This window comes from Rhineura floridana, chromosome 13 (genome assembly GCF_030035675.1).
Source record: "Rhineura floridana isolate rRhiFlo1 chromosome 13, rRhiFlo1.hap2, whole genome shotgun sequence".
NCBI classification, from domain to species: Eukaryota; Metazoa; Chordata; class Lepidosauria; order Squamata; family Rhineuridae; genus Rhineura; species Rhineura floridana.
Window position 1 is genome coordinate 25,909,851 of NC_084492.1, and position 20,569 is coordinate 25,930,419.

The window sequence follows — 20,569 nt, forward strand, 5'->3', positions numbered from 1 at the left end:
ATAGTGGCTTGCCTAAGGGAACCTTTTTGTCTGAAGTGAGATTTGAACCCAGGACTTGGTAGCTTAGAACCTATGCTCTTAACCCCTATGCTACACCACATTTCCTTCTGTTAGTCTTCACATTTGTACTTGATATCACCCTGCACTAGGGATGAGTGAGAAATTCTATTCAGATCGCATTTAAAGCTGAATTTATCAAATTTGCACTTTCCAAAACAATATGAGAACCGAAACACAGCCATCCTTTGAAATTTGCACCTGTCCAAATTTCGTAATGCAGTTCCCCAACCAACCAATGTTTACAAAAAATGCATTTATGAAAGTGTGCATGAAAATGAATACATTGGTGAAAATAACATACAAAATGCATCACCATATGCTCAGAGGCACATTACCAAATACTTGCAAGCTACACAGCAAGTGGATTGGACTGTGAAAGACCAACCCAAATTGTATTTGCATTCTGACAAATTTGTAGGGCAGTCCAGTATCTCAGAGAGGAGGTCAGGTCTCCTGCTTCGCTGGTGTATTCACTATACCTGCCCAATTTCCCTGCTTTTTAAAGTTTAATAGAAATATCTGTGGGCTATAGCTACGTTCTTAAACTGCAAGGATTTTTGCCTATTAGTGAATAATATATAAAGCCCATCAAGAATTAATTTCAGCAGAAATAAAACAGGCTAACCGTGCAATCCTAACCATGTCTATTCAGAAGTAAGCTGTATTTGATTTAATGGGCTTACTCCCAGGTAAATGGAGTTCATAGAATCATAGAATAGTAGAGTTGGAAAGGGCCTATGAGGTCATCGAGTCCAACCCCCTGCTCAATGCAGGAATCCAAATCAAAGCATTCCCAACAGATGGCTGTCCAGCTGCCTATTGAATGCCTCTAGTGTTGGACAGCCTGCTACCTCTCTAGGTAATTGGTTCCATTGTCATATGGCTCTAACAGTTAGGAAGTTTTTCCTGATGTCCAGTCGAAATCTGGCTTCCTGCAACTTGAGCCCATTATTCCATGTCCTGCACTCTGGGACGATCGAGAAGAGATCCCGGCCCTCCTCTGTGTGAGACAACTTTTCATGTACTTGAAGAGTGCTATCATATCTCCCCTCAGTCTTCTCTTCTCCAGGCTAAACATGCCCAGTTCTTTTAGTCTCTCCTCATAGGGCTTTGTTTCCAGTCCCCTGATCATCTTTGTTGCCCTCCTCTGAACCTGTTCCAGTTTGTCTGCATCCTTCTTGAAGTGCAGAGACCAGAATTGGACGCAGTATTCAAGATGAGGCCTAACCAGTGCTGAATAGAGGGGAACTAATATTTCACTAATACTTCACATTCCCTTGTCATGGTCAGATCACTACCTGGCGAGGATGGACCTTTCGTTGCCGCAGACCCTCTGTGGGGTTGAAGGGCCCATTAAGATGGTCCGCCCCAGGCGTCTGATGGATCCTGATGGATTCCTGAATGCGCTTGGGGATACTTTGGAGCAAGCACACAGCCACTCGGCTGAAGCCCTGGTGGAGGGCTGGAATGCCACGATCACCGGGGCACTAAACCGAGTGGCTCCAAAACGCCCTCTCCCCCTGAATAGAACTCAGACGGCACCGTGGTTTACCCCACGGTTGTGAACTCTGAGGCGGGAGGTGAGACGGCTAGAGCGCCGGTGGCGAAAGTCTCGCTCTGAGGACGATCGAACACTGGTTAGAGCTGCTGCTGCAGCCTATCATGTGGCAATAAGGGCAACAAAAAAGGATTTTTATGCTGCCTCTATTGCATCTGCAGAGTGCTGTCCCAGGAGACTATTCCAAGTGGTCCAGAGCCTGGTCGGTCCAGTTGCTCCGGAACCGATGGAACATGATAAGGTCTCCTGTGACGAGTTTGCCAAACACTTTGCGGATAAAATCGATCGTATTAAAAGCAATATTCCGTACACTGTGGATACAGGGAATGAGCCAGAGGTGATCAGTGTTGCGCCGGTGGCGTGGGATCGGTTCCAGCTTCTTCCTTCTGGTGAAGTGGACAAGGTGCTTTCAACTCTAAAGCCGACCTCCTGCCTACTTGACCCTTGCCCTTCGTGGCTCATTATGAGCTGCAAAGATAGACTGGAAGAGAGGATCAAGCTGATGGTAAACGCATTGCTTGAAGAGGGAGTAATGCCATCAGCGCTCAAGGAGGCGACAATAAAACCAATTTTAAAAAAGCCCTCCTTGAACCCTCAAGATTTGAACAACTTTCGCCCAGTCTCAAATGTGCCATTCTTAGGCAAGGCAGTTGAGCGGGTGGTGGCTAAACAGCTGCAAGCACACTTGGAAGAAGCGGATTATCTGGATCCATTTCAGTCGGGCTTCAGACTGGGACATGGGACTGAAACAGCCTTGGTCGCCTTGGTAGATGATATGAGAAGGGCATGGGATAGAGGCGAATGCACCTTCCTTGTCCTCCTCGATCTCTCAGCGGCTTTTGATACCGTTGACCACGCTATCCTCTTGGACCGCCTGCAGAGGTTAGGTATTGGGGGCACTGTATTGCAGTGGTTCCATTCCTTCCTCTCTGGGAGATACCAAAGAGTACCACTGGAGGAGGAGGTTTCAGATCCCTGGCCCCTCACTTGTGGGGTGCCACAGGGTTCTATCCTTTCTCCAATGCTTTTTAACATCTATATAAAGCCGCTGGGAGCAATCATCAGGAGATTTGGGCTGCAGTGTCATCAGTATGCAGATGACACGCAGCTCTATCTCTCATTTAAATCTTCACCACGGTTGGCTGTGGAAACCATGTCCAAGTGTCTGGAGTCGGTGAGTGGCTGGATGGGAAGGAATAAGCTGAAGCTGAATCCTGACAAAACCAAAGTGCTGTTTGTGGGAGACAAGGGAAGGCTGAGAGATATAGACCTGGTGCTTAACGGGGTACGACTGCCCCTGAAAGACCAGGTCCGTAGCCTGAGGGTCATTCTTGACTCCCAGCTGTCCATGGAGGCTCAAGTGTCGGCTGTGAGCCGGACAGCTCTGTATCAACTTCATCTGATACGGAGGCTACGCCCTTACCTTCCCAATCATCTGCTCCCACCGGTGGTGCATGCCCTGATCACCACTCGCCTAGACTACTGTCTACGCTCTACGTGGGGTTACCTCTGAAAACGGTTCGGAAGTTACAGCTGGTACAGAATGAAGCGGCGCGTCTGATTGCAGGCAGCCGCTGTAGTGATCACATCACTCCTGTGCTGAAGGAGTTGCATTGGTTACCGGTTGTGTACCGAGCCCAATTCAAGGTGTTGGTCTTAACCTTTAAAACCCTATACGGTTGTGGCCCAGCTTATCTGAAGGAGCGCCTCCAGCATCGACAGGGATGCCGCTCAACAAGATCAGCCTCAGAAGACCTTCTCTGGATCCCACCAGTCAAAACAGCTAGATTGGTGAGGACTCGAGAGAGGGCCTTCTCAATAATAGCCCCCACCCTATGGAATCTTCTCCCTAGTGATCTACGTCATGCCCTGTCTATAATGAGCTTCCGCCAGACCCTGAAGACCTGTTTTTTTAGGCAAGCTTTTGGGACGGATTAGTTTTTACTGTTTTTTAAAATTTTTAACTGTTTATGTACTGTTTTATCTTGTACGTCGCCCAGAGTGGCTGGACAACCAGCCAGATGGGCGACTAACAAATTTAATAATAAATAAATAAATAAATTCACGCAATTTGGAAACTATACTTCTGTTAATGCAGCCTAATATAGCATTTGCCTTTTTTGCAGCCACATCACACTGGGTTAGGGTTGCAGCAAAATTTGGAAAAGCTTGGGAGAAAGTTGAACTCAAAAGGACTGAGGATCAACAATACATAGGATTCCTATACCAATGCATAAGATTGGCCTGTAAGAGTAAGATTTTCCTGAAAGTCATTATGTTTGCTCCAGAAAATCACCACCACTATCACCCCGACACAGACGGGCAGGCCCAATGTGGCTGCTCACTGGTAAAAGCGCCCTGTGAATTTAAGGAAAGCGAGTGCCTGCTTTGTTACATAGGCGTACCGAGGCTTGAGCTTGCTTGGCGATTATGTATTTTGCTCTAGATTTAAAAGAAGCAAAAGCAAAAGCAAAGCAAAAAAAAAATTCCCCTTAATTTCTGACTTCTTGCCTGAAACCATGGAAAGCCACTGCCAGTTAGTGTTGACAATACCGAGCAACGAACTGACTCAGTATGCCAGCTTCTTGTGTTCCAGTGCCATTGACCAGTGAAAGAAATCTACCCTGCACATCCTTAGAGGCATTTCTTTACAGTCAACGGGTGCGCTCTGATTCAACTTGAGTATCTCCTTTTGTCTTTGCGTGGCTAGAATACACAACCCACCCACTCCCGAAAAGTGGCGCTTTCGCAGGCGCACTCTAGACTTGTTGCTCCCGTAATGATGAGCGAGCTGAAGAAGAGTCTCACTTCTCCCTTTCGGCCACGCCCCTTGCATCAACGTCACATTCTCCAACCCACGCCTCTTCAGTCTCTCTCCGGGGGTACGGATGGGTTGCGCGCCTGCGCCGCTCCTTTGCCGGCGTGTTCGTCACCGAGCGCGAGACGGCGCGTCCGTTACGTCGGAGGCGAAGGTGACCTGCTTGAGGAGGAAGAGAGAGAGTGACGAGACGTTGCCGCCGCCATGTTGTCCGTGGCCGCCCGCTCCGGCCCGTTCGCCCCTTACCTCTCGGCCGTGGCACATGCCATGCCGGGCCCGCTGAAGCCCTTGGCTCCGGGTTTGGCTCCGGCGGCCGCCAAGCTGTCGCTGGACCCGAAGCGGCCTCTGCTCTGCCGGGAGTCGCTGCACGGCCAGGCGGCCCGTGGGGGCCTCTTCGCCACCTCCAGCCTCAACGGTGCGGGCGGGGAGGGCCGTGGGAAGCGGGCGTGGAGGGTGGTCGGGGCCGCCCCTGGGTTTGAGGTGGGGGCGGCTCACTTACTAGCTCGCTCGCTAGTAAGTGTTGACGATACTGAGCAACGGTCTGACTCGGTATAAGGCAGCTTATTAAGATCCAGCCCTCGTCTGCTTGTGTATCAAGGTCTCCTCGGCTTGAGGCGTCTCTCACACCCACTGTTATGCCACTATGAACAGTCGCGGCTCCACCCAAAGAATCCTGGGATGGGCAGTTTGTGAAGGGTGCTGGGAGTTGTCAGGAGGCCCCTGTTGTTCCTCACAGAGCTACATTTCTCACAGTGGTTTAACAGCCAGTCCCTCTTTCCAGGGAACTCTGGAATTGTAGCTCTGAGTCTCCTAACAACTCGAAGCACCTGTTCACAAACTACAGTTCCCAGAATTCTTTGGGGGGGGGAGCCATGACGGTTTAAAGTGGAATAAATATGTGAATGTGACTTCTGTAGCCTCTTGCTTTCCTAAGGGCTGTGGACACATCACACATTTAAAGTGCATTATTTCTCCCCCCCCCTAAAAAAAAAGAATCATGGGAACTGTAGTTTGTAAGGATGCTGGGAATTGTAGCTCTGAAGGGTAAATTACAATTCCCAGGATTCTTTGGGAGGAATTATGTGTTTTAAATTCATGGTGTGTATACAGTCGTCTGTAAGGATGACAGCAAAATGCTTGTTGTTTTACGGCCCTACCAGCATCACTGAAGTGGTTAACCTGTGTCATGCCTAGGCAGCCTCACTTTAGGCTGAGATACTGCTCTATATAATTGAGACACTCTTTTGTACAAAACAAAAAAGCCCCTGTACACAGGGCAGGCTTCTCCCTGGTTTCTACATGAAGATGAACTTCATGTGTGGAGTAGTATTGTGTGTGGGCTGTACCGCTTCAAACTGCAAGTAGAAAACTAGCATGGCAGGATTAGTCCTACTTTCTTCCTAACTGGGCTAGTGTGGTAGCCTTCCCTAAAACTGGTGCTCCCCAGATATTTGTTGAACTACAACTCCCATAATCCTTGGTTTGATAGGTGTGCTGACTGGGGCTGATGGGAGTTGTGGCCTGAAACATCTGGAGGGCACCAGGATGGGGAAGGCTGGATTGGAGTGTTGGACTAGGATCAGGCAGTTCTGGATTCAAATCTCCACACAGCTTTGAAGTTCACTGAGATGATCTTGGGCCTGTCAGAAAAGGAAGCTGCTTTTCATGTAGTCAGCTATCTGGCTCAGTGTCTACACTGACTGCCAGCAGGTCTCCAGGGTGTTATTGCTATACCTGAAATTCCACAGTTTGAACCTGGAACTTTTTCAGTGCATCTGTTCTACCACTGAGCTATTGTCTTTATCCATCACTCAGCCTAATCTACTTCACAGGGTTGTTGTGAGGATAAAATGGTAAATGGAGAACCTTGTTTGAAAAGTTGTGATGTAATCTGTAATAAATAATACCGGTTTTGTGTAAACAGCAATATTATTAGTTTTATGCAGACTATTATTGCATAAGGCCTGTCACGCTAAAGGTGGGGACTTAATCATGTTCCTTAGTATGAGACAAAAGTCCCAGCATGCAAGTTTGGTTATAGCATCATACCTTGCTTTCTGTTTGCAGGCAATTTTCTTGTATGGTGTATTGTCTGGGTTGTATCACTTCAAGATTTCCAATAGGGGCTTGCATGATTGACTACCCCTGCCCCCCCCCCAAAAAGCCCTAGTTTCCACCCAGATCTTAGATGTTAGTGAAAATTTTACTCTAGGCTTCCCCCTGATATGGTAAAGGGCTGTAGCTCGTGGTAGAGCATCTGTTTTGCATGCAGAAGGTCCCAGGTTCAATCACCACCATCTTCAAGGAGGGCTGGGAATGCTCCCTGCCGAAAACTCTGGAGACCCTCTGTCATTCAGTGCAGAAATGCAGAGCTAGATGGATCAATCATCTGACTCAGTATAAAGCAGCTTCCTATGTTCCTGTACTTATGTGCGAAGGACATGTTTTCTTTGGAAAGAGCGTTAAATCATGAGCTTTCACCTGCATCCTTAGGTGGTACAGTTCAGAAAACGTATTTACCATCTCAATTAGGCCTAAGACGAGCGTGTACACATCAAGGAAGGGGTTGGCCTTGTGTGTTGGCAACCTATTTCTGGGTTGATCTGTTCACAACACGATGCTTGCCACCCCATCTTCCCTTTTAGTGAGTCCTGCATGACACATAGCCAGAGGGTGGAGTCTTTGCTCTCGCTGCTATATAGAGTCCCTAAGTTCAGCCCATCAGTTTCTTTTTAGGAATGAAAAATAATTTTCATTACATAAGAGGATACTAGAGCTGTACCCGGGATGCTGTTAGTGGAGAGGCTGAATTTGTTCCTTCTTCCAAATTGAAAATCAAGCCCCATAGTTGGTCTTGGTAATGCTTGAGTGGAGTGAAATATTGGGATGGTATTCAGAGTAGACCCTTTGAAGTTAACAGACATGACTAACCTAGGTTCATTAATTTCAGTGGATCTATTCTGAATAGGACTTAGTTGAATGCATGCCCAGCCGATAGGGCATGTAGGGACAGCTCCCACCAACATGGTATTCAGAGGTAGCTTTGGAATATGAAAGTTCCATTCAACAAATATAGCTAACTTTTTGATATTTGCTCCTGTTGCTGCCTAGTGAATGGATAAGGTATGGGATAGGGTCATAATATTGTTGGTAGTTTTCTGGTGTGTGTTTTTTAAAAAACTTTAAAATATTTATATACAGTCTTTCACTTGAAATCTCAAGATATTGTACAGTGAAATTACACTGCAAAATAAAACTACAACCAACAAGCCAAGACAATCAACTGATACTAAATACAGTCATCTGGTAGTAATGACCAGCAAATTTTAGTTTTTAGTTCATAAAAGGGCAGATGCAAAGATGTAAGACTGCTTGGAAGTCATAGCCCAATGGTAAAAACTAAATTTCTGCTATTTTCAAAGTAGTTATAACTTGGTGGTTTTTTTGCTACAAGGCTAAACTGTAAATATACTATGTATAATGGACCAAGTCTACATATGCATACAGGGTAATGTTCTTCTAGAGGGAATTGCAGAAATGGGTTAAACTTTCTAAAAATAATTTTGCTTCATCAGTTTTTCATTGGAAGCAAATAGTCTTTTATTTAACTTTAGACTTTGAAATTAAATGTATATTAGCTTGTCCTAAAAATCTTACCACGACCTTCATTTAATTTCTAAGGAAGGTAGTCATCAAAAAAAGCTAATTGTATGGAAATGCTCTTATTCCTTCATTAGTTCTAGCTTGTTGCAAACACTTATTGTAATCTCTACAAATGGTGTCCTAGAAGATCCTAAATTACCTTAAGCATGATTCTATAAATCCTTAATGTTGCTGCCCTTCAGTTCCTGACAGAAAACAGCAACAACTAAAGTTACAGTTGTATGCACTTAGGAGAAAGCACCATTGAACTCACTAGGGCTTACTGCTGAGTAAACTTGCATAGGATGTATTTTAGAGAGCATTAGACATTGAGAATGTCCTCTATCTTGAAGCCAGTTGATATTTTGGAGCAGCTCAAGAATCTGTTGTCATTTGTATGCAAACTACTAGGTCAATTTGATTTTTCTAGAAATTTGCATCTAATTGATTATTAGACTTCTACAGTGGTGGGTTTGGCCTGAGAATTTTTTTTTGCCTTTGCATCTGTTTTCCTTCGGGGGTTGGGATGAACGTGCATGGTGAATGTTCAAAGTTCTTGAACTCTGAAGTTGATTGTGGAGACAAATCTTGAAACATAACATCAGTTGTAATTGTAGCGAAGTGGGCATCAGGCTTGGGTTAATGGCAGCAGTTGGGAATCAGGATTTTCATGCCATCCTTGCTATAACTCTAGTCTTGCCTAATGATCTGGAGAGAAAAACGTTTCAGTCTCTAAAAATTCATTGGGCTGTGTCCAGTGTTAATTTTACTCAGAGAAGACCCATTGAAATGAATGGGCATGACTAACTTAGGGAGCAATCCAACATGGAGTGAAGGCAGCGGAAGGGGCTGCCACATCCTACATCTGTTCAGGAGCCCTGGGGAGAGGCTGCGCCAGCAAAGCTGTGCGGAAGGAAAAGAAATGCATGTATTGTTCTGCTGCCCTTTTTCCTGGTGTAGCATCTGCTGGAACTGGGCCCCCCAGGACAGAGCTAAACATGGCCAGGATATAGTGTAAATCCCCCCTCCTCTTGGGTTCACCCCCAACACACACACACCAGAATGCAGCTTTTTCAGTCCTTGTGTTGGCCTCGGCTGCGTAAGCCAAGCCTCAGGTGCACCCAGGTGGCAGCAGAGTTCCCTGGTTGTGCCGCAGCTGCACCTGGGTGGGGATTCCTGCCAGCGCAAGCTGGCTGCACCGACACCCTTCCTCCTGCTCCTCCTCCTCTGCAGTTACCGTGCATCCTGAGTCCCCTTAGCCTGGTGTAATAACCAGTAGGTTCATTAATTTTAATGGATCTACTCTTAGAACTTAGCTGGATACAACCCATTGCATTTATGACATAAATGAAAATTGCAGTCAGAGTAGGAGGTTTCAAAGCTGTAATTTAATTTTTTCAAGTGACTAACCTTCGAAACCATACATATAACACATAAAATAATACACTGCATTTTGGGGCTTGTTTAATTTTAACATAACTAATTTTAACAGTTTTCAGTGCCTTCATTTCTTAAAATATAAACAATGCAATGCAAGTGTGGGGTATTGACCTGTAATGTTTTCAAATATTCTTCTAAAATAATTTTCCTACAAATATTCTAGTACAGATAATTTTCCAAATAAACAGATTGGATTTGAGTGAATCTAAATCGAACTAAGTGAACTTCATTGATTTTTTTCTCCTCATCAAATATTGCAGTTTATCTACTTCTTACTCTTGGAGAAACTTGAGATATATTCATAAGCCGCAGACAATTAACTATCCCTTTTTTATTTACCAAATATATCAAGCATGCTAAATTGAATTCTAGTCAATTCCATACAAAAATTTACTGATTTGAACTTTTCCAGAAACGAACATCACTGGATCTACCAGAGATACTAAACCTAATTTAAAATCCAGTTGTAGTTCCAAAGACTTCAGTGTGGCTAAGGATGTCAGTGTACATTCATTTGTTTGTTTGACTCAAGGTACTTTGGTTTAATTGTTTTGTAGTTAACACATCAGGGTCCATAGAATTCCCCCATAAAATGTACACGTGTTCTAAAGTCCATTTAAAAGTACAGTATAAATTTTGGTCAAATTTCAAACACAACCTTTCTTTAAACATTACTCTTCTACATAAGGGCTGCAGGATTAGGTTTGACAAAACACTTTCAAATATTAGAAATTTCTGTACAGCATAGATAGTACTGCAGATTTCTCTCTCTTACTATAATATAATTGTATTTGTGTTATTTCACGCTTCGTTCAGTATCTAAGGCCCTCCTCCGGGTACCAACCCATCTAGATGCCCGGAGGACTGTTACTAGATCTAGGGCCTTTTCTGTAGTGGCCCCCAAATTGTGGAACAGCCTACCTGAAGATATCTGCCTGGCGCCTACAGTTCTTTCCTTTAGGTGCCAGGTTAAGACCTGGCTATGCTCCCAGGCATTTTAATGTTTATGTTTAATGTTTTTAGCTTAAATTTTACTGATATTTGTTATTGATTTTATTGTAACATTGTATTTTAACTCTGTTTGTACACCGCCCAGAGAGCTACTAGCTATAGGCGGTTTATAAATGAAATAAATAAATAAATAAAATTATACAGCCACAAGAGTGGCTGGGTACTATAGATGGCATGGATTTTTCACATTCTGCAATGTTAAATTGAAAATACCTCCCCATGCAATTCTGCTGCTTCCCATAAATTCCCTGAATTCAGAAACACTTGCTTGACAACCCTCTACTTTTTCATGGCGATACACAAAACAGTGTAAAAAAAAGGGGGGGAATCTAGACACCTGTTGGATTTTTTTTCTGTCAGTGGTCTCATAATTTGTTCAAATTAATTAAAAATCAGCAATGGTCACATAGTACGTGTAATCCTATTACTGACCTTGCCCCATACTCTGAACTTTATCTTCTGTAGTTTAAAAGTTTTAAAAATGCATGGCTGATTCTTAATTTTTAAGAAAATTAACATTGGAGTCAATATTAAGCACAGGCATGCTCAGTAAGAAACAACTGTCAGCATTCTAAAAGCCAGACTAACAGCTGTTTGACTTGCTAATCAGGAGACTCCTACTCTCCTGATGGAGCTCCAGTGGTCAGAGTGGTTTAACTGTCAATCCCTCTTTCCAGAGAATTCTGGGTATTTTAGCTGTATGAGGGAAATAATGGTCTCCTAAACACTCTTAGTATCCTTCACGAACTGCACTTCCCAGGTTTCTTTGGGGAAGCCATGACTGTTTAAAGTGGAATAAATGCCTGGTGTGGATGTGGCCAGGGACAGCTTTGATTTAAATTTGGGTGGGAGACTACATGTGTCTACTGTAGAACACAAAGGTGGGGGAAACCCTGCAAAATAATGATAATGTTAACATTTTTTTTCCTTTTGGAAAGGAAAGGGGATTTCCCTCTGCCCAGTGCCCACCCACCCAATCTCCTCTCCTCCCTTTCCCACTTTCTCCTCCCCCTTCCTCCCTTTCCCTCCCCCTCCTTCCCCTCCCTGCCCCTTCCCCAGGTAAGTTTCACCTATCATAAGCATGATTACATAGGAGTAAATCCCATATAACTCAGTGAGCATCCAAATAATCAAACCTGCCCTTCCCTCTATCCCCTCCCTCCCCCTGCATCCTCCCCTCCCCCTTCCCTCACACTGTCACCCTTCCCCTCTCCCTTCTTATCCCCTCCCTCCTGTCCCCTCTTCCTTCCCCTTGCCCCCTCACCCCTCCCCTTCCAATCACTTTCCCCCTTCCATCCTCTCCCTCCCTCCTCTCCCCTCCTCCCTCTCTCTCCCTTCTCCTCCTCCCCCATGGTAAGTTTCACCTAACCTAAGCACAGTTGCATGGGAGTAAATCTCACTGAACTCAATAAGCATGCAAATGATCCAGCCTGCCTTTCCCCTCCTGCCTGCTCCCCTCCCTCTCTCTCCTTCCCTGTGGTCAGTTTCACCTATTCTAAACATGATTGCAGCAGAGTAAATCCCACTGAATAAGCATTCAAATAATACATTCTCAGCAAACTTGCACAGGATCCTATTTCTTGTCACCTGGATTAAAGGACATAGAAATTCACTAATAGGCAAAAAAACTGTTGCATTTTCAGAAAATACCTATAGCCAACAGATATGCTCAGAGGCACGTTAGCAAATTCTTCCAGGCTACACAGGAAGTGGATTGGACTGTGAAAGACCAACCCAAATTGTGTTTGCACTTCTACAAATTTGTAGGGCGGTACAGTATCCCTGAAATGAGGTCAGGTCTTCTGCTCCCCTGGTGCATTCACTATAACTTCCCAATTTCTCTGCTTTTTAAAGTTTGATAGAAATATCTGTGGGCTATAGGTATGTTCTTAAACCGCAGCCTACTAGTGATTTAACTACCTCTTGATGACAATTGATAGGCTTTCCAACTGGGGATAATAAGTTTTTTCATAGATAATTGCAAGATGAAAAAGTGGAATGTTTGCAGCTCCACAAGGTTATTCAAATATTGTATGGAACTTGTAGAAATCAGCAGTTAAATTTGCTAATTCAAAAATGTTCGTGTAATAGCAAAAAATGCTTTGTATGGAGTCAGTCTGTTGCTTTGTATATCAATCTGTTACCAGTATAATGCCCAGCTAATTAAAAAGATCCATAATTTTGTTTTCCTTTTTCGTTGCAGCTCCTGCTACCGTTCGTTATGTCCACAATGATGTCACTATGCCTGACTTCTCTGAGTACCGCCGCCAAGATGTATTAGATACCACAGTATCATCTCAAGAGAGCAGTGAATCCAGAAAAGCATTCTCCTACTTTATCACGGCCACAGCTTGTGTGGTGTCCGCATATGCTGCTAAGAATGTTGTCACTCAGTTCATCTCTAGCATGAGTGCTTCTGCTGACGTGTTGGCAATGTCGAAGATTGAGATCAAGCTGTCTGATATTCCCGAAGGCAAGAATATGGTTTTCAAGTGGAGAGGGAAGCCCCTCTTTGTGCGTCATAGAACCCAACAAGAGATTGAACAAGAAGCTCAAGTACCTTTGACTGAATTGAGAGACCCACAGCATGATTTAGACAGAGTAAAGAAACCTGAGTGGCTCGTCATGATAGGTGTATGCACCCACCTTGGCTGTGTACCCATTGCAAATGCTGGAGATTTTGGTGGCTATTACTGCCCTTGCCATGGGTCACATTATGATGTGTCTGGCAGAATCCGCAAAGGCCCAGCTCCGTTAAATCTTGAGGTTCCATACTATGATTTCGCTTCCGAAGATTTACTTATTGTGGGTTAAATTGCTGGACGCTTGTCTCTCGGTTTCTTGTATGTACACTAAGGAAAGAGGCTGGCGTTAATGTAATGTAAAGAAGAGTTGAGTGGAAAATAATTGTTAACTGTCCAAAGTCACTATTCAGATCTGTTAACTTGTTTGTGTACTTGGTCAGTCTTAATAAAGGATTAAATTGATGTGCCAGAAAGAGGTATACCTTGTCTATAATTAAATGTTTTCTAATAGAAAAGAGATACTTTTTAATATCAAATACGTTAAAGTAACCTTTTTGGATGTGGAGCTGTGAACCAGACAACTGAGGTTTTGACAGGCCATTTTGCATAGCATAATGAGGAGGAGAGCCTGGTTGGGAGTCCAGAGTCTGTGAGTTCACATGTTGAGCTCTTGTGCCCCGAACCAACAAGGCAGACGTTACTTGTTGCACAGGACACAGAGGTGTGTGAGTAACAGCGCTCCTGAGCCAGCAAACAGGAAGAAACCACTCCGACACTATTGAGCTTTGTGCCAGTAAAACAAACTTTATCCAAGTGCATACAGAAATAATCACCAACATAAACTACACTCCTATCTTCCCCCACACAGCCTGGCTCTCTGGGCTTGTGTTTTATAGCCAGCCCCTTTGATCCGGTACAGCTGTGTGTCCTTCACATAATTACTGTGCTATAGTTAACCCATTCCCAACATGGGGAATGACTCAGCTTAATGAGCTAACAGCCCCCATCTCATTCCACATTGTTGGGTGCTTCTGTTGCTCAGCTGTTACAGTATATTTTACATTTCTTTTTACAGTGTACATTTATAAGTTTTTATTTACAGCAGTCTTTTTACACATACATAATACATTCAGTATATATACATTCTCAGTCCCATCTGAGTCCCAGCATCTTTGAGAGTTGTATGTGCTTATCTGCACATAGTGGCTTTGTGAGAATATCGGCCACCATTCTGGTGGTTTCACAGTGGTGTAGCGCTATTAGCCCACTTTGTATACAGTCTCTCACATGATGGTATCGAACACTAACGTGTTTAGTCCGTTTAGTGTTACTTTCTGATTTGGCTATGTGTATACAAGCTTGGTTGTCTTCCTTTACGATATAGGGCGTGCCTATGGCTAGGTCAATATCCTGCAGTAACTGTTGATACCAGAAGAGCTCATTGCACGCTATAGAGAGGCTTATGTACTCAGCCTCAGTACTGGAGATGGCCACAACAGACTGTTTCCTGCTTGTCCACTCAATCAGAGACCCCTGTATCATTATGGCTATCCCTGTTGTGGACTTTCTGGTAGTGGGGTCGGATGCGTGGTCTGCATCTGCATAACATTCAACACCGTTCTCCTGACTGGCAGATGTTAACAGTTGTACACCACAGGTACCCTTAAGATATCTAATCACCCTTTTCAAGCCCATCCAATCATATTCCGTGGGATTTGACACTCTCCTGCCAAGAATCCCTACTGCATTGCTAATATCCGGCTGGGATATGTTCGCAATGTATAACAGTTTGCCAACCATGCTTCTGAACGTACTGGGATTTGCAATTGTCTAGCTATCCTGTTCTCTTTGGAAATCTACCACCATGGGGGTATTCACCGGTTTGCAGTCCACCATGTCCATTTCCTTTAGTATTTGCCATATTTGTGCGGTTTGATGTAGCCTGAAGCTGCCATCTGTCTGCCTAAGTATCTCTGTTCCCAGGTATTGCTGTATGGGACCTAGGCACTTTATATTAATCTGTGTTTGCAATTGTGTGTTGAATGCTTTCTCCTCATATTCAGAACCACACACATACATGATATCTACAAAGACTAGACAAAACGTCTTTCTGCCATCTGTGTCACAATGATATAGGCAGGGATCTGCTACACTACGCACGAATGCCATTTTAGTCAGAATGTCATGTAATTTCTTGTTCCAACAACGGGCGCTTTGCTTAAGCCCATAAATAGCCTTTTCTAAGCGGCAGACGAGTGCTGGATTCTCTATGTGACCAGGGGGTTGCTCCATGTATATGGTTTCCTGGAGGTCCCCATACAGGAATGCAGTGTCAACATCGTAATGATATACTTGCATATTCCTGGTGGCAGCCACTTTTAGCATAAGCCGTATCGTCTTATGCTTCACCACGGGAGCAAATACGGCATCATAGTCAAAGCCATAATGTTGATTGAAACCCTTTGTTGAGATATTTTTGCAGAGTTGAGGATAAAAATTCTCCTCTATCAGACCGGATTGCTGCTATCCGGGTCTTGAATCTAGCCTCTACCCATTTCACAAAATGTTGCAGCTTCTCAGCGGCCTCTGCTTTGTTATTCAATAAGTAAACAAAAGCGTATCTCATGTAGTCATCGACCAACACTTAATAAAACTTAGCTTTGCCTTTAGATTGCCTAAAGGGACCGGCCAGATCCATGTGTATTAGCTGAAATGGCCTTTGCGTGCTTATCAGCCTTTCTTTGTGTATGGGAGCTGCTGTTGACTTCCATTCACTACAAACGTCACAGTCCTCATACTGCGTACAAGTTTTAAACATTAGGTCTGCACTATGCTTCTTTGTTTTTAGAAGTGTTGCATAACTGACATGACCCAACCTTTTGTGGTACAAGTGTATACATTTATCATGAGGTGGCTTATTTCCTACTGTGTTTACACATAGTTGGGCTTCATCATTTACTATGAACAATGCTTCTTTGAACTTTCCTATAACACATATCTTATTTCCCTTACATATTGTGCATCTCCCTTTGTCAAAGTGAACAACATAATTCATATCATTTAACTTGGCTACAGACATTATATTCCTGTCCATACTGGGAACGTAAAGCACATTTGTAACTAGCGTTTTTAAACATTTTAGATATACCACTCCTACCCCTTTTACTTTGCGACAGCTTCCATCCGCCAAGTAAATGTTCTGGTTCGTTGTTGGGGTCAGGGTTTTAAACTGTTTTTCATTATTCATATTTCATTATGACTAGCTCCTGAGTCCACAGCCCAGGATGCTCTGTTCAGTTCATTGTCCTTTTCTTTTGTTCCTACGACATGCACTTTAAACGGGTCTTTCTCGCATTGTTGTGTTCTTTTCATCTCAGCCTGGCATTGTCTGCGTAGATGATTTGTGGAACCACATTTGTAGCAGCGTTGCACTCCATATGCCATGGATCCTCGCTGATTCCGCTCCGGGTTTTCTTTGTTGCTCTGTTTGCTTTTCTCTTGTCGGCGTTCCGCTTCTTGCAGTAACTTTTTTGTGATGTAATTAACACTGAGCTCCGCGTCTGGCAAACTTTCTAATGCGCTTATTACTCCGTCCCAGGAATCATTTAAAGTTGACAGCGTAATGTATGCCATCTGTTCCTGTGTATGCTGCATGCCCATTTCTTGCAGTTCGGCAAACAAACGTAAGTTCTGTAAATGCCTCTGCATGGACTCGCCTTCTTTGTAACATGTTTGGTAAAGTCTTTTAGCAAGTAGGACCTTAGATCCCGCAGTTTTCCGCACGTGTACAGTACGTAATGCATTCCACACTTCCTTTGCAGTGTTTAAGCCTCTTGCATGTATTAATTGTTCATTTTCCAGAGCTAGGATAATCAGAGCTTTAGCTTTCTCTGCTGCCCTTATCCACTCTGCTGGTGGGGCTGCAGGGGGGTCTTCTGCAACTGTGTGCCACACGCCCTCCTTCACCAGAAGCATCTCTGTCTTTACCTTCCAGTAGGAGTAGTTGGTGCTTCCCAGCTTCTCCAAGGGAAAAGACACGCCTCCAAACGCTGCCATTCTTTTTACTCCTCTCGGCTGCCTTATTGCACTTTCTGGATCTACGTCTTTAGCACAGCTTCAAAGTAACACTGTTATGGCTGGGCCCATAACCCTTTGTTGAGCTCTTGTGCCCCGAACCAACAAGGCAGACGTTACTTGTTGCACAGGACACAGAGGTGTGTGAGTAACAGCGCTCCTGAGCCGGCAAACAGGAAGAAACCACTCTGACACTATTGAGCTTTGTGCCAGTAAAACAAACTTTATCCAAGTGCATACAGAAATAATCACCAACATAAACTACACTCCTATCTTCCCCCACACAGCCTGGCTCTCTGGGCTTGTGTTTTATAGCCAGCCCCTTTGATCCAGTACAGCTGTGTGTCCTTCACATAATTACTGTGCTATAGTTAACCCATTCCCAACATGGGGAATGACTCAGCTTAATGAGCTAACATCACATCCCCGGTTGTGTCTCCTGGGTGTAAAGGGCCAGCTAATGATCACCCCCACAATGAGTGGCTCAGGGGTTAAGTGCCCTGCCACCTGTGCAGCCGTGGGCAAGCTGCACAGTCCCAAGGAGTCCAGTTGCCCTCCAGCTGGCAGTTGCAGACAAGGAAGGGGCTGGCTTGTGCATCTGTGGCAAGCTGAGCAGGCCCTAGCCAGCTGGGGAGGACTAGCCTCAGAGGGAGGCAGTGGTAAACCCCCTCTGAATACCGTTTACCATGAAAACCCTATTCATAGGGTTGCCTTAAGTTGGGATCGACTTGAAGACAGTCCATTTCCATTTTCCTTGTACACGTGGGCAGTCCCAACCATCCTCAGATACGTATTAAAAACTGAGAGCTGATGGCTTGCTGTGTGTGTATGAAGATATAACAGAAATAAAGTTCTTAACTCATTCCATTACTGTGTTCCACAGAGTTGTATTCAACTAACTTTTACTCAGAATAGACTGTTTGAAATTAATGGCCATGTGTAACTTAGGTTCATCAATTTCAATGGATCTACTCTGAATAAAAGTTGAATACAATCTATATAAACAAAGCTACAGCACAATGATAAAATACTATTTATTGAGCTCATACTCTGATATCCTCTTTAGCCTTCTGGACACTTATGGAGAGCTTGCGCCCCTTCCATCAAATGATGCATTAGGAGCCCATCACTTGTCTATTATTATATAATGAAATAAGCAGCTAAATCTTCTCTAAGTTCCTTTTCACTGTGGTAAGATAACGAAACTAGCATTGCTGTGTCACACCTGGGTGATCATGGGCACAGTAGGTCTCCATTATTATAGCATTTCCTCTAGTTCCTGTAGATTTAGTTGACCTTTGGTGATGCTGGCTGGGGCTGATGGGAGTTGGGAGTCTAGCAACAGCTGGAGGACCACAGTTCCCCCATCCCTGCTGTAAATTGAGATGTGTGATTTAGATGCTCTTACACATTTATGTTGAGAAATAAATAACTGCTCTAGAAGTGTGGAATGTCATCTGGTTAATACTTCACTATAAGTTTCAAAATGTATCACACAGTTAAAAAAACAGCCGAAGACAGCTTTCTAAATATATATATATATATATATATATATATATATATGTGTGTGTGTGTGTGTGTGTGTGTGTGTGTGTGTGTATATATATATACACACACACACACACACACATACATACATATATATTGTGATGTCCCTTCCGACTGTGATTAAACCATCTGGATCTGTGTGGTAATGACCTTGTTAAAAATTAAAGTAAATCTGGTCTTCATCCAACAACCTTTGAATTACAATGAGGCAGCAGTTTCTGAGCCTAGAAGTGCCTTCTCCTACAAATAGGATTTTTGTTTTGTTTAGAAGGTTGTTCCTTGTCTTTTGAAGGCTCATTGATTGATTTTTGCTGGAAATAGAGATGTAACAACCACTCTCCTTTCACTTCATAGTCTGAACTTATGTGCCTTTCAAGTCGATTACGACTTATGGTGACCCTATGAATCAGCGACCTCCAAAAGCATCTGTCATGAACCACCCTGTTCAGATCTTGTAAGTTCTTAAACTCCGTTAAAGTTACTGATGGTGAGTCTTGCAAATGAAAGTCAAGGTCAGGGCTGTGGAGTTGGAGTCGGAAGCAATTTTGTGTGAAGTCGGAGTCGGAAGCAATTTTGGGTGGAGTCGGACTCGGAGTTGGTAGAAATGTACTGACTCTGACTTCAAAATAAAATCAATATTTTAATTTTAATATTAATTTATTAATATGAATACATTAATATACACTTGCCATTTATGAAGGACTCGGAGTCGGACAGTAGAAAAATAGAGGAGTCGGAGTCGAAGGTTTGACATACTGACTCCACAGCCCTGGCCAAGGTCTGTATTTGTTGTTTAGCTTTATTTCAGTTTACAAACCCTTCTGGGAGGGCCGGGATATAAATTTAATAAATAAATAATAAATAAAGCAGCCAATCAAAATATTAAGATGCATGCAATACTGTACTGTACTTCCCAGAGTTATTCTTTGATCATGCGTAGACATTCTTAATGCTCATGGTAGCTGTGAAAATTTTTGCTGTTTTATTTTTGTGTCTCCTAGTTGGTTTTATCAGCCAGTAACGATGATGTATGGAATGCTGAGAAGTGACCCTAGTAAGCAGTTAACAAAGAGTATATAAATAGGTGTTAAAAATCCTTGAACAATGTGCAGTTTAATAAATTGTGTGCCACCAATGCAACCACATAGGATGAGTCTGTCAAGCATTGGCGCTGCCCTAAAAAGTCAAGGTTTGGTGGAAAGTAAGGACCAGCAAAACGTGAGAAACAATACTGCTAATTTGTTTAAACTAAATTGCATTTTGAAAACTGAGCAGAAGAACAGATTCAGTAATAGTGTAGTGATATATATATACACCAAGCCAATGCAGCTTGTGGTCTTAACAAAGCTATTTGTGGCCTTACAGAAATAGTGTTTATTTTTGAGATCTGAATACAATTACTATTGTTAAAATATAGAATATACAGATTTAACAGTGGAAGCACAAAGTCTTGAGCAGATTAATTCTTAGGGTGGTATTCAATGCTAGTCCTATTCAGAGTAGAGCCGCTGAAGTTAATAGACATGACTAACCTAAGTTCATTAATTTCAGTGAGTTTACTCTGAGTAGGACTTAGCTGAATACAACTCTTAACAGAGCAATGCAAATGCTGCAAAGCCAGCAGAAAGATCCGTGGCATCCATGTTGTGTTTGGGAGATGCTGGCCCAGCTAAATGCCAGCTCAGCCAGCAGACCTGTGCACAGGGGCCAGAAATCACGAGCCGGTGCTCACCAGTACCCCTAGTGGGGAGTAAGAATCAGAAAATGCAAGCCCAGACACACATGGGAGCATGTGGCCAGACTAGCGAGGGAAACGGAGGCTGTTGGCAGAGAACCCATTGCCATAATAGCAACAGCCGCCCCCGGGGAAACACAGGCTGCCAGCTGGTGCCC

The 20,569-nt window shown here is 43.7% G+C and overlaps 1 protein-coding gene across 1 annotated transcript; it reads left to right on the plus strand.

Moving 5' to 3' along the window:
* Positions 1-4,474: 4,474 nt before the first annotated feature.
* LOC133369222 (cytochrome b-c1 complex subunit Rieske, mitochondrial) lies at positions 4,475-13,527 on the plus strand. Its single transcript, XM_061594269.1, has 2 exons — positions 4,475-4,851; positions 12,733-13,527. The coding sequence occupies exons 1-2, from the start codon at positions 4,641-4,643 to the stop codon at positions 13,341-13,343; spliced, it is 822 nt and encodes a 273-aa protein (XP_061450253.1). The 5' UTR covers positions 4,475-4,640; the 3' UTR covers positions 13,344-13,527.
* Positions 13,528-20,569: the final 7,042 nt, after the last annotated feature.

Bases quoted from the DNA above. Each gene is read 5' to 3' on its own strand.
- LOC133369222 (XM_061594269.1), top strand. From the start codon at position 4,641: ATGTTGTCCGTGGCCGCCCGCTCCGGCCCGTTCGCCCCTTACCTCTCG. The intron at 4,852-12,732 runs GTGCGGGCGGGG...TTTTCGTTGCAG, and splicing joins CGCCACCTCCAGCCTCAACG to CTCCTGCTACCGTTCGTTAT.